This window comes from Scyliorhinus canicula, chromosome 15 (genome assembly GCF_902713615.1).
Source record: "Scyliorhinus canicula chromosome 15, sScyCan1.1, whole genome shotgun sequence".
NCBI lineage: Eukaryota > Metazoa > Chordata > Chondrichthyes > Carcharhiniformes > Scyliorhinidae > Scyliorhinus > Scyliorhinus canicula.
Window position 1 is genome coordinate 1,460,424 of NC_052160.1, and position 13,583 is coordinate 1,474,006.

At 46.1% G+C, this 13,583-nt stretch overlaps 1 protein-coding gene across 4 annotated transcripts in view; it reads right to left on the bottom strand.

Moving 5' to 3' along the window:
* Nucleotides 1–356: 356 nt before the first annotated feature.
* LOC119978605 overlaps nt 357–13,583 on the bottom strand; it is an 84,863-nt gene continuing 71,636 nt past the window's right edge. For all 4 annotated transcript variants that reach the window (XM_038820374.1, XM_038820371.1, XM_038820372.1 and 1 more), the window contains 3 exons: nt 9,511–9,677; nt 7,435–7,504; nt 357–1,322 (listed from right to left, as the gene is read on the bottom strand). In XM_038820374.1, the coding sequence (XP_038676302.1) occupies nt 1,107–1,322; nt 7,435–7,504; nt 9,511–9,677 (453 nt within the window). In that variant the 3' untranslated portion in view covers nt 357–1,106. The remainder of the gene's footprint in view (nt 1,323–7,434; nt 7,505–9,510; nt 9,678–13,583) is intronic.

Here is a 13,583-nt window from a genome sequence, read left to right on the forward strand (position 1 = left end):
TAATTGCCAATCGCATCATGACTGCATTAACAATGACTTGAAATCATGGTGCTTTCGAGAGCCACTCTTGGAGTCTCAATGATAAAACATGCATCTGTGCCTTCAATTCTAAACATGTATCAATCTTCATCTGTATGAATACCCTGGTGCCAAAAACTTTAGGTATGCACCAAGGTTAGGTCTGCCGGAAAGCAATGCACCAAAGTTCAAAGAATGAGGTTTGGTCAGTGTTATGGGTCCGGACCAGAACCTCAATCTTTCATTAAGATCCCAGACTGGAAGCCATATTTTGCACTTGTAAAGCTATGAAGAAAGGTTACTGCGCCACAGCAATAATAACACTGAGCAGCAGCCGGTTTTTATGGTAAAATAAACTTTAATTTGAACACAGAATCAAGCACATTAGCAACAAAAAATTGCTCTCCAGTTAATAATTACAACATCTTAACTTGCTTCCTGAAACCTGCCTCTATGTTCCAATTAAGCAAAGTCATATGTTTTAAATATCACGCGTAAATGTGGTTAATACTCAGGCTTTACTTGCTTATCTTGACAAGTCTTTGGGAATAGATATTTCTTTAGAATCAAACTGCATCCTGTCAGTTCCAGATGCAACTCGTAACCTGACCCCTCACATTAACTACGCCACCTGCAATCCAAAGGCTCGCCACATTCTTGTGTCTCGTTGAAAAAGGTTACATTGCCCCAGAAAAAAAAATCAATGATTCTTTCTCTTTGTAATCACAGCAAAAAATACTAAATACAAACTTTAAAATATGATAATTTATCACCTCCGTCAGAGTCATTATAACAAATCAGGGGCCCAGTTTCGATTTGTTATTCCTGAATGAGTTAAACATTTTCTTCAGAAATTTGGAATGCAAAGTTGACAGAAAAACAATTTTCCAAAACTGTCACGTGACTACAAACAGAAATGAATTCATTTATGTAGCCGCGATGTCTCAGAATCACATATATGAAGAGAACAAATTAATTTGTCTAATCCACAGTAGATAAGGAGTAACTTCATAACTGAAATATTAGAGATTGTTTCTGAACTCCAAGAAGGACTCGAAAATGCTCTGGAACCAACAGCAATCGAAGCATTAATAATTGATCATTTTTTCTTCATTGATGATTTTCAGAGCCAGATCTAATGCTGTTTCTAAGTTGTTATCGGGTATATCAGACTGTGCACCGTTATTTAGAAGCAGTCGTTTAATCCTCTTGTTATTTTGTAGAATCCCGTGATGTAACGCCGTTCTGCCATCCTTGTCCTGGTTATCTATTTGCTTCTGCACACGGGGATTTTGGAATAATATCTGCAAAACCCAACAGTTAAATTTATTTTCCACGTATATTGACACTTTATTATTCTAACTTAGATCAGTTTGGTTTAATTATGATAGGTATAATTCTGACTTGAACACAAAATTGCAGTCCCTGAGGTGTAGGTACACCCACTGTGCTGTTAGGAAGGGAGTTCCAGAGTTTTAACCCAGTGACAGTGAAATATTTCAAAGTCAGGGTGATGAGTGACTTGGAGGGGAACCTCCAGCTAGTGGGGTTCCCAGGTATCTGCTTCGCTTGTCCTTCTATATGGTAGCGGTTGTGGGGTTGTCAGGTGCTATCTAAGGAATCTTGGCAAGTTACTGCAGTGCATTCTGTAGATGGTACACACGGCAGCAACTGTTTGTCAGTGGTGGAGGGAGTGGGTGTTGAAGATCATAGATTAGGGCAGCACGGTAGCATTGTGGATAGCACAATCGCTTCACAGCTCCAGGGTCCCAGGTTCGATTCCAGCTTGGGTCACTGTCTGTGTGGAGTTAGGGTTAGGGTTAGGGTCCTCCCCATGTGTGCGTGGGTTTCCTCCGGGTGCTCCGGTTTCCTCCCACAGTCCAAAGATGTGCAGGTTAGGTGGATTGGCCATGATAAATTGCCCTTAGTGTCCAAAATTGCCCTTAGTGAGGGGTGGGGTTACTGGGTTATGGGGATAGGGTGGAGTTGTTGACCTTGGGTAGGGTGCTCTTTCCAAGAGCCGGTGCAGACTCGATGGGCTGAATGGCCTCCTTCTGCACTGTAAATTCTATGATAAAGACTATGATAATGAGGTACCAATCAAGCGGGGCTGCTCTGTCCTGGATGGTGTTGAGTTTCTTGAGTGTTGTTGGAGCTGCACCCCCCCCCCCCCCCCCACCCCAATTCCTATTGATTCCAGTTTTGCTAGGGCTCCTTGATCAAATATTGCCTTGATGTCAAGAGCAGTCACTCTCGCCTCACCCCGGCATTCAGCTCTTGTGTCCATGTTTGGACTTAGACTGAAATGAGGTCAGGAGCTGAGTGACCCTGAAGGCACCCAAACTAAACGTCCGTGAAGAGGTTATTGCTGGGCAAGTGTCGCTTAACTGTTGGTGACCCCCCCCCCCCCCATCACTTTGCTGATGATTGCGAGTAACTGATGGGGCGATAATTGGCTGGGCTGGATTTGTCCTGCTTTTTGTGGACAGGCCAAACCTGGGCAGTTTTCCCAAATTGCCGATGTTGTAGCTGTATACAGGAACTTACAAACAAGGAGCAGGAGTAGGCTAGTCAGTTCCACCATTTAATAAGATCACGACTGATCTGGTAGTAATCTCAAATCTGTATCCTGCCTATCCCGGTAACTTTTCACCCCCTTGAATCTATCCATCTCTGCCGTAAAATTTTCCAAAGACTTTGCTTCCAGCACATTTTCAGGAAGAGATTTCCACAGATTCACAACCCTCTGATTGAAAAATCACCACCTCATCTCCGTTTTAAATGAACGACCCTTTATTTATAAACACTGACCCCGAGTTCAATATTCTCCCACAAGAGAAAAAAACATCCACTCTATCAAAACCTCTCATGCTCTTGTATGTTTCAATCAAATTGACATTTACTCTTCTAAACTCCAGCGGTTACAAGCCCAGGCTGTGTAACCTTTCCTAATATGACAACCCACCCATTTCTGCATTTCAGTCTGGTAAACCGTCTCTGAAATACTTTCAAGCCATTTACATACGTCCTTAACTAAGGTGACCAACGCTGTTCACAATACTCCAAATATGGTCTCACTAGTGCCCTGTACAATTGAAGCAAAATCTCCCTATTATTATATTCGATTGAGTAACATTCTGGCAGATTTCCTAATTATTGCTGGACCTGCAGACTAGATTCATGAACTAGGAAACTTGGATCCCACTTCTTCAGAGCTCTGCAGTCTCACCATTTAGATAGTCTGTCTTTTGATTCTTCCTGCCAAAATGGACAATTACACATTTGTCCACATTAAACTCCATTGTCCAGATCTTTGCCACTCAACGTATCCATGTAATTTTGTAACCTCCTGATGTTCTCTTCATAACTTACTTTCCTTTGTCTCATGAGCAAATTTGGCAACCATGCCTTCAATCCCTTCATCCAAGTCATTTATAGCAATTGTAAACAATTGAGGTCCCAGCACTGATCCATGGCACACCACTTACTAAATCTTGCCAACCTGAAAAATACCAATTTATGCTTACTCTCTGCTTCCTATTAGCTAGCCAATCTTCTATCCATGCCAATATGTTACTCCCAATTACAGTACTTTTATTTTACGCAATGAACTTTGATGTGGAACTTTATCAGATGCCTTCAGGCAATCTAAGTACAGTACATCCACCAGCTCCCCTTTATCCACAGAACATTTAACATCCTCCAAGAAATCCAATAAGTTGGTTAAAAATGATTTCCCTTTAAAAAAAAAACCATGTTGACTCTGCCTGATTAACCTGAACTTATCCAAGCATCGTGCTATAACATCTTTAAGAATAGCTTTAACGTTTTCCCTAAGACAGATGTTAAGCTAACCGGCCTGTAGTTTCCTGCTGTCTCCCTCCCATTTGAATAAAGCAATTACATTTGTAATCTTCCAAGCTAATGGGACCTTCCCCAAATCCAGGGAGTTTTGTAAAATTAAAATCAATGCATAAACTATCCGACTAGCCACTTGGAAGCCTCGAGGATGAAGTCCATCAGGACCCGGGCTCTTGTCAGATCCACAGCTCCAGCTATTTGCTCTGTGCCACCTTTCTGGAGATTGCAATTTCCCTTCCAATTGCTGGTTTATAGCTGCTTCTGGGAATGTTACTCATGTCCTCCATAGTGAAGATGATACAAAATACCTATTCAGTTCATCTGCTCCTTGTTTTACATCATCAATTCTCCAGACTCATTATCCGCCGGACCAACACTTAATTTGCTAACTTTTCTTAAATATTTCCAGGATATATAATATTCCCGTGAGCTTTCTCCCGTACTCTAATGTCTACCTCCTTATTAATCTTTTCGGCATCCTTTACTGTTCTTTATATTCTGTTCACTCTCATGATCTGCAACCTGTTTTTCCACAATTAAATGCTTTTTTCATTAAGTTTGATACTATCTTTAACCATTCCAGTTAACCACGGATGGTGGATTCCTTCTTTGGATTTACTCATTGGAATGTATCTATTCGGCATTCTGAAAATCTCCTTAAATGTTTGTCACAGTGTCTCTATCGACTTCTCCCTTAACCTAATTTTCCACTTCACTTCAGCCAGCTCAGTTTCCTTGCCGTCATAATTACCCTTATTTAAGTTTAAAAACATGGGGTGGAATCGTTCCCTAAATTGTCAGAGCGTCAGTTTCAGACTGAAAACCGCCATGTATCCCTCAAGCTGATTGTGTTGTCTTTGGTGCAGTAAGGATTCAAAGCCTGGATTGTGTGTATGATTGCTGCAGTAGTGTTTTTAAAAGTCCTGGTTTGCAAGACTGGCAGGCTTTTGCAGCCAGAGATGCAATTAAAGCATCGTAAAAGTTTAGGCTAATGGCATTTTGTTTATATTAAGAAGGCTCCCTGTGGAGTAGTTAATTAGAGACATTGGAAGCGACCGAACGGCCTCGTTGGGCCTGACTCAGTGACACGACAAGGCCATTATATCTCGCGAGAGATCTCTCGTGAGATTCACAATGCTTGGAATGCCTTGCGAGATCTATACGCGACGTCACTATCTGGATTTCACCCTTGTTTGCCCTTCAAAATAACGGGGTCTGATTTTCGGGAGTGACTTTAAAAGGTGAGAACTAGTTCTTGTCAAAATCCTGCATCCTGTACTCCGGAGCTGGCTGGCTCCATTGTGGGGATGGGCATGTCCTACTCCTCTGCAATTTTCATCGAGTCACGGCAGGTTTTTAAAGAATCAAACGTTTCCTCTGGAGAGGCAGTGTTCTGGTGTAATATCTGTCTCAGCCAAGCCTCATTATAAATGCTTAGCGGAGAACTCAGACAATTTTTAGAATATTAGAACAGTTGTGCCCCAGAGGAAACATTAATTGATTGACAGCTGAGGCTCTCTACTCTCTGCAGTCAATATCACGTTGTTTATTAGCACAAATAAAGTGGTTTCAAAGATTTGGGGTTTTTCTTTTAAAACTTAAAAGGGACTGGATGATTGATATTTTTATTAGTTAGCACTCAAGACTTTTGTTCAAGTCTTTGATAAAATTATGAATACATTACATTGGCATGGGGTATGTATGAGGGCTATAGGGGGTCAGTGATGAGTATGAACATGCAAGGTGAGTGTTTGGATGGTGAAATGGGTGCGAGGAGTGACGGCTGGAAGGCCTATTTTTCCCACTGGCACAAACTCCCATGGAATTTATTAAACTTCCCGCCTTTGCGCCCACAGCTCCTTTGGCTGTCTCTGTAATTCTTCCTCAGTCAGTTGGCCTAACTCCAGTCCACACCTTGCCTCCTGGCATTAAAGATCCTGCCTTTGCCGGTACTGTCTCCCGAGATATGCACGCCACGCCAGGCGTTTTCCTCATCCCTCTTACCCATCGCAAGAATCCAAACCCCTGCCCAGATGTATATTTTTTTTATATAATATTTTTATTCTCCTTTTTCACATTTTCTCCCAAATTTACACCCACCAACAATAAACAATAATCAGTAAGGAATGTAATGTCAATCCCCGTATCAATAACAACAATCCCATCCTCCCACCAAACCCCAGACATTAGTCCGCATGTTCACATAAACAAATGACAAAAAGGAATCAGGAATCACCCATAGTCGCCATTAACACACAGTCCCCCCCTCCCCCCAACCCTCCCACCACACCCCCAACTAATGTTCGATGTTATCCAATTCTTGAAAGTGCATAATGAATAGCACCCATGAATTGTAGAACCCATCCATCCTTCCCCTCAGTTCAAACTTAACCTTCTCAAGAGTCAAGAATTCCAGCAGGTCCCCCCGCCACACCAGGGCACAGGGTGGAGAGGCTGCTCTCCAACCCAGCAGGATCTGCCTTTGGACGATCAACGAGACAAGGCCAAAGGCTACAACATCTGCCGCTGCACCCGTTTCCAACCCCGGCTGCTCCGACACCCCGAATATGGCCTCCCGGGGACCCGGGCCCTGATTCACGTGCACCACTTTAGAAATTACCCTAAAAACCTCCTTCTAGTAATCCTCCAGCTTTGGACAGGACCAAAACATCTGAACGTGATTAGCGCTCCCCCCCCCCCCCCCCCCCCCCCCCCCCCGCAACGTTCACACACATCTTCTGCTCCTTCAAAGAATCGGCTCATCCTCGCCCTAGTGAGGTGCGCCCTGTACACCACCTTCAGCTGTATCAGCCCCAACCTCGCACACGAGGTGGAGGTGTTCACTCTCCGGAGCACCTCACACCAGAACTCCTCCTCCATATCCTCTCCTAACTCTTCCTCCCATTTTTCTTTGATCCCTTCTAGTGGTGCCTTCTGCTCTTCCAAAATAGCTCCGTAAACCACCGACACTACCCCCTTCTCCAGTCCCTGTCGTCAGCACCTCCTCCAGCAATGTGGAGGCCGGCTCCTCCGGGAAGCTCTGTATCTCCTTTCTGGCGAAATCTCGAACCTGCATGTATCTAAACATTTCCCCTTGCAACAGCCCATACTTCGTTTCCAGCTCCTTCAATCCTGCAAACCGACCCCTAAGAAACAAATCTTTTCGTGTCTTGATCCCCTTCTCCTCCCATTTCTGAAAATTTCCATCCCACTTCCCTGGCTCAAATCTGTGGTTCCCCCGAATCGGCCAATATGTATATTATGTCCTTTTATGCAATATTGTGGTTCTGTTTTGAGCTACCTACTGAGACTGCAATGCAGCTTGGCATTTCTGACTTATATATGAGCAGGATGCATACTATTTATTGTCTTGTGAGTACTGGGACATTCAGTTTTGATATTTTACACCAAAATGTGCCAAATCAACTGGAGATTAATTTCATACAATTGTGATTGTTCCATTTGATGGTAAAATACAATTAATTGGACATCGATCAAATTGAGGTCACACTTTAAATTGGCAGATCTGGTTAATTAATATTAAATTAAAAGTACCTTGCAAATTTCAGCGTTCCCACAAATAGCAGCTATGTGTAACACAGTCCTGCCGTCATCATCTTTGTACCTGTACAATTTTACAAACAAAATATTATTAGTGTCAAATTTTGTAGCATAATTACAAATTAATGTAAAGTTTTACATCCATATTGGTGTTAAATTATAAAACACACTCTTTTTCCCATATTGTCCAAATGTAGGCATGTAATTGTATATATCGAACAGGAGGGGCGACGTTGAGCCCACACTAACATCCATGGGATCGATGGCGAGGACAGAGCGTCTCGCAAGCAGAATCGGGAAACAGGAGTCTCAACAGGGAAGTTGCGTTTCCTCATTTCCCCGCCCCTCACTGCTGATGTCACGGGGTGTGAACCTCCATTGAATGCATTTCCAACAATTTACATCTAATTAGCCCCCCCACCACATGATTCCCCCCAACTGAATATTAAAATAGATTTTACAGATGTAAGGAAGTTGAGGATATCCCTCCAGGGGGTACAGAGGTAAGTATAGCCACCAGGCCGGGGGGGGGGGGGGGGGGATGCCCCCACGGCAAGGGTTGGCACTGCGTCAACTTGCGCTGGGGGCAGTGCCAAAGGCGGGCTCTTTTTTTAGGGGGTCGGGAGAGGGGGCAGAAGCGACACTAAGAGGGGGGGGTGCGAGTACCGACAATGAATGTCAGTTGGGGGGAGGGGGGGGGGGTGCGAAAGCTCCGTGGTGATGTCTGGGGGGCCGTTTGGCTGCAGTTTTGATGGCGGCCCAATCTCAGTGGAGCTGACTGTTGGCTCAATGAGGCCCCGTCCCATCAGCGTGATGGTGCAAACCTCGGATTTACTGGAGACTTACATCCCAGTTTCCAGTCTGAGCCGGACAACAATCCACCAAATTCTGGTGAGATTCCACCCAGAGGCTTGGTCGCTCAAAACGTCATCCTGATCTACACTACCAGTAAGGGGGGGTGCGGACCTCCTCATTAACCTGCTCCTGGGGCCTGGCAGTGGGCGACTGAGAGTCGCCGACCTGGCTGTCTGCCCCTCTACCGCAGCTACATTCATGACTGGCTGTCCCTGCAGAGGGAGCACGCGGTGAATATCAGCACCATCAAGGGATTTGGGGGCTTTATTGATCTCTTTAATCACATCTTGGTTTGATATTTTAAGTTTCCTTTGTGATGTGTGATTTGATGACTGCAGTATTCCTTTAAGGGGACAGTGCCCCCTTAGTTTGTCCTTCAGTTTGTCTAATTTAGTTTAATTACTTACACAAAAATAGGATCACAGAACTTGAATATTACCGAAAAGAGAGACATGTTGCTGAAGCTTTTTGTCTTACACTTATCAGGACAAATACAAGAATGCTAAATTTCAAACAATCACAGCCATTTACCACAGGAGAAATGGGGTTCTAATTGGTTGGCAAGTTGACTCTGATTTCCTAATTGGTTGGCAAGTTGACTCTGATTTCCTGAGACATTATCATGGCAACAGCAACAGGGAACTGTTTGATGTGATTCTGCAATTGGGCAGCACTTGCTGAATAATCCTGAGTGTGCTAATAGCTAAATACTAGCATGCAATTAATAAGGCAATTTGTCAAACTTACAACATGACTCATTTACACTTCCTAGAGGTGACAGACATTCGTACCCAGAGAACTGATCTCCACAAACAAAAGAAATATGTTCAAGCCTTGCACTATTTTTGACTTACCCAAGAGCTTGGGAGAGCATGACGGACAAGTGGCAGAAGAAGTTTACTGCACTGAAGTGAATCATTTTGGCAGCTTCTAAATAGGCCTCTACAGGCAAAATACTGTCACCCTTGGATCCCATTGCCTGCTGGGGCTGGGCCAGCTTTACTCGTTATTTCCTGTCAGACTTCTCTCGTTCTGACAAAACCTTGTCCTTCCATTAGATCTCCTGAGATTTTTCTTCAGGCAAGTGTAGCGATGTGCACTCCTAGCTTTCCACTTTCTTAAATTCTATCACACACTCCAGGGACAGCAAAGATACGTCAAAGGTTATTGTAGCTTCCTATTAGCATTCTGGCAACCCCTTAGCTTGGCACTTACCCAAAAAGGCCACTATGGTGCTGACATAGATTCTCCAACTTATAATATTCTCCATTCTCAATGGTTCTGACGGCAGTTTTGAAAATATCACCGAGATTTACACCATCTGTGTTAATACAGTTTATATTTGTTTCATTTTCCTCAGTAGAACACAAAGTATTTTTGTCCTGTGAAAGCAGAGCGCACAAGAATGTCAATCAATTATTTTCCTTCATCACTTATACAAGTAACAATAATGCATTTTCTTTCATCTGATTGGTTTGAAGAGGTGTTAGGAATTATTTTATGAGTCAATGCTGTCCGTGGCCAGTCTCCTGAATAGTCTTATGACTTCCCAAGCCACTAAAATGAATGACAACACTGACTTCCAGTTGTACCAAAGTGCGAACAAAGGCCATCCCAGATAGCTGACATAAGCACAATATTAGGTCCAAAAGTGAGTTTTTAAAAAATATTTTATTGAGGTATTTGAAAAAAATTTCTAACAGTAACATAAACAATGACATCAACATGGTAAAATAAACATTCCCCCTCCCAGCCCAATCTTCACACCTCAACCATACAACATGGGCTGGTTTAGCACTGGGCTAAATCGCTGGCTTTGAAAGCAGACCAAGGCAGGCCAGCAGCATGGTTCGATTCCCGTACCAGCCTCCCTGAACAGGCGCCGGAATGTGGTGACTAGGGGCTTTCCCCAGTAACTTCATTGAAGCCTACTCGTGACAATAAGCGATTTTTATTTTTCATTTCATTTCATTAATCCGTCCCTCGTTCTTGGAATACCGCATCTGCTGACATTTTAATTTTCCCCAAGAAAGTCGATGAATGGCTGCCACCTCCGGGTGAACCCTAACATTGACCCTTTTAAGGGAACTTTATTTTCCCGAGGCTGAGAAACCCAGCCATGTCACTAACCCAGGTCTCTACACTCGGGGGCTTCAAGTCCCTCCACAGTAACAAGATCCGTCTCCGGGCTACCAGGGAGGCAAAGGCCAAGACGTCGGCCTCTTTTGCCCCCTGAACTCCCGGCTCTTCCGACACTCTAAAGATCACTGCCTTACGACTCGGCACCACCCGTGTGTTTAGCACCGTGGACATTGCCTTAGCGAAATCCTGCCAAAACCTTTTAAGCTTCGAGCGTTCCCAAAACATGTGGACATGATTTGCTGGGCTTCCCGCGCGCCTCGCACACCTATCCTCTACCCCGAACAACTAACTCATCCTAGCCACTGTCATGTGTGCCTGGTGGACTACTTTGAATTGTATCAGGCTACGCCTGGCACGTGATGAGGATGCATTAACCCTGCATAGGGCATCCGCCCATAGACCTGTCCCTATCTCTCCTCCTAGCTCGTCCTCCCACTTGCCCTTAAGCTCCTCCACCGGAGTTTCCTCCGCCTCCGAAAGCTCCTGGTAAATATCCGAAACCTTCCCCTCTCCCACCCAGGTACTGGAGACTACTCTATCCTGTATCCCCCGTGGCGGCAGCAGCAGAAAGGCCGGAATCTGTTTTCTCAGGAAGTCTCGCACCTGTAAATACCTAAACCCATTCCCTGCTGGCAATTTAAATTTATCCTCCAAAACTTTCAAGCTGGGAAAGCTCCCGTCTATAAATAGATCCCCCATCCTTCTAATTCCTGCCCTCTGCCAACTCTGGAACCCGCCATCTAGCCTACTCGGTACAAACCTGTGGTTATTATAAATCGGGGTCCAAATCGATGCTCCCTCCACTCTCTTATATCTCCTCCATTGCCCCCAGATTCTCAGAGCCGCCACCACCACCGGACCTGTGGAGTATTGGGCCGGCCAGAACGGCAGAGGTGCCATTATCAGTGCTCCCAAACTGGTGCCTTTACATGACACCGCCTCCATCCACTCCCATGCCGACCCCTCCCCCACTTCCCAATCATGGCTATATTAGCTGCCCAGTAGTAATTGCAGACGTTCGGCAGCGCCGACCTACCCTCCCCCTGACTGCGTTCCAGCAACACTTTCTTCACTCGCGGGGTTTTACCCGCCCACACAAAGCCCAAAATAATCTTATTCAACCGCTTAAAAAAGGCCTTACGGATGAAGATGGCGAGCCACTGAAAGACAAACTGAAATCTGGGGAGGACTGTCATTTTCACGGTCTGTACCCTCCCCGCCAGTGATAGCGGGAGCATGTCCCATCTCTTAAAGTCCCCTTCCATTTGTTCTACCAACCAGGATAGGTTTAACTTGTGCAGTGCCTCTCATTCCCGGCCACCTGGATTCCCAGGTCCTCCCTACCATTCTAAGCGGCAGCTCTCCCAGTCTCTTCTCCTGTCCTCTTGCCTGGATCGCAAACATCTCGCTTTTCCCCATGTTTAATTTATACCCCGAAAAATTGAGCAGGTCATCTGCGTAGAGCGAGGCCCAGTGCTCCAACCCCCCCTCCTCCCCTCCCCTGAACCAGCCCTTTCCAGCTCATAGAGGCTCTTAATGCCATGGCCAATGGCTCTATGGCCACAGCAAACAGAAGTGGGGAGAGGGGGCACCCTTGCCTTGTCCCTCGGTTTAGTTTAAAATATCCGACGTCAGCTGGTTCGTGCGCACACTCGCTACTGGTGCCTGATAGAGCAACCGCACTCAGTCAATGAAGCCCTCACCAAACCCAAACCCTCCTACCGCCTCCCACAGGTAATTCCTCTCCACCCGATCAAAAGCGTTCTCCGCATTGATCGCTACCACCACCTCCGCCTCCTCTCCTTCTGCGGACATCATAATAACATTGAGAAGCCTTCGAACATTGGCCTTGAGTTGCCTGACTTTAACAAATCCCGTCTGGGCATCCTCACCCCCGGGACACAGTCCTCTATCCTTGTGGCCAGTATCTTAGCCAGCAGTTTGGCCTCCACATTCAGCAGAGAAATCGGCCTGTATGATCCGCATTGCTCCGGATCCTTCTCCCGTTTCAGAATCAATGAAATTGAGGCCTGCGACATTGTTGGGGGGAGGACTCCCTTCTCTCTTGCTTTGTTAAATGTCTGATGCGCCATCAATTCACTTGAGGCGATTAGTAGAAGTGAACAGCGGTTTTAATACACTAGATCTGTGCCTGCCTGTGACTGCTCTGTACTGAGTGCCGCCTACAGTCGGCAGGTTTATATACCACCCCCGAGGGGGCGGAGCCACAGCCAGAGCCCACAAGGGCATCAACATAATACAACACAGTACAGTGGTGAATTGTAGTAGCAAATCGTTCACCCCCTGTTAAAAGTTGAAGTCCAGCGGGGGTGAAGTGGGCTCACAGATCGGGTCTGCCCGCCTTGATCGCCCTCTGTGATTGCCTCAGCTTCGGCTTCGCTGCGGGCACGGGTGTCGGGCTCATTGACTCTGGGAGCGTGTCCTCTGGAGCTTCACCACAGTAGGTTGGCAATGGGAGAAGGGGTGTGTAGGCCGTGTAGGGGCGGGGGCGGTGTTCGGTGTGGGGGGGGGGGGGGGTAGGTAATGGTCGCTTGGGAACCGGCGAATGCCAGATCCTGGAGGGAGACTGTATCTTGTTGGCCGTCGTGGTGCGCCACGTAGGCATACTGAGGGTTGGCGTGTAGGAGCTGGATCCTCTCGACCAGGAGGAGGACAGGCCCTGGTGTTGTCAACCAGGATGGAAGTGAGACCCCAGAGGTGGATTTCTTAGGGAAGACAAATAGGCGATCATGAGGGGTCTCAATTGTGGCTGTGCAGAGGAGTGACCTAATGCAGTGGAGCGCGTTGGGGAGGACCTCCTGCCAGCGGGAAACTGGGAGACTTCTAGACCGTAGGGGGAGAAGGATGGTCTTCCATACCATAGCGTTCTCCCTCTCCACCTGTCCGTTTCCCTGGGGGTTGTAGCTGGTAGACCTGCTCAAGGCGATGCCCTTACCGAGCAGGTACTGACGCAGCTCATCGCTCATGAAAGAGGAGCCTCGGTCACTGTGGACGTAAGTGGGGAAACCAAACAGGGTGAAGATGCTGTGCAGGGCCTTAATGACAGTGGCCGCGGTCATGTCGGGGCAGGGGATGGCAAAGGGGAAACGGGAGTACTCGTCAACGATGTTAAGAAAATGCACGTT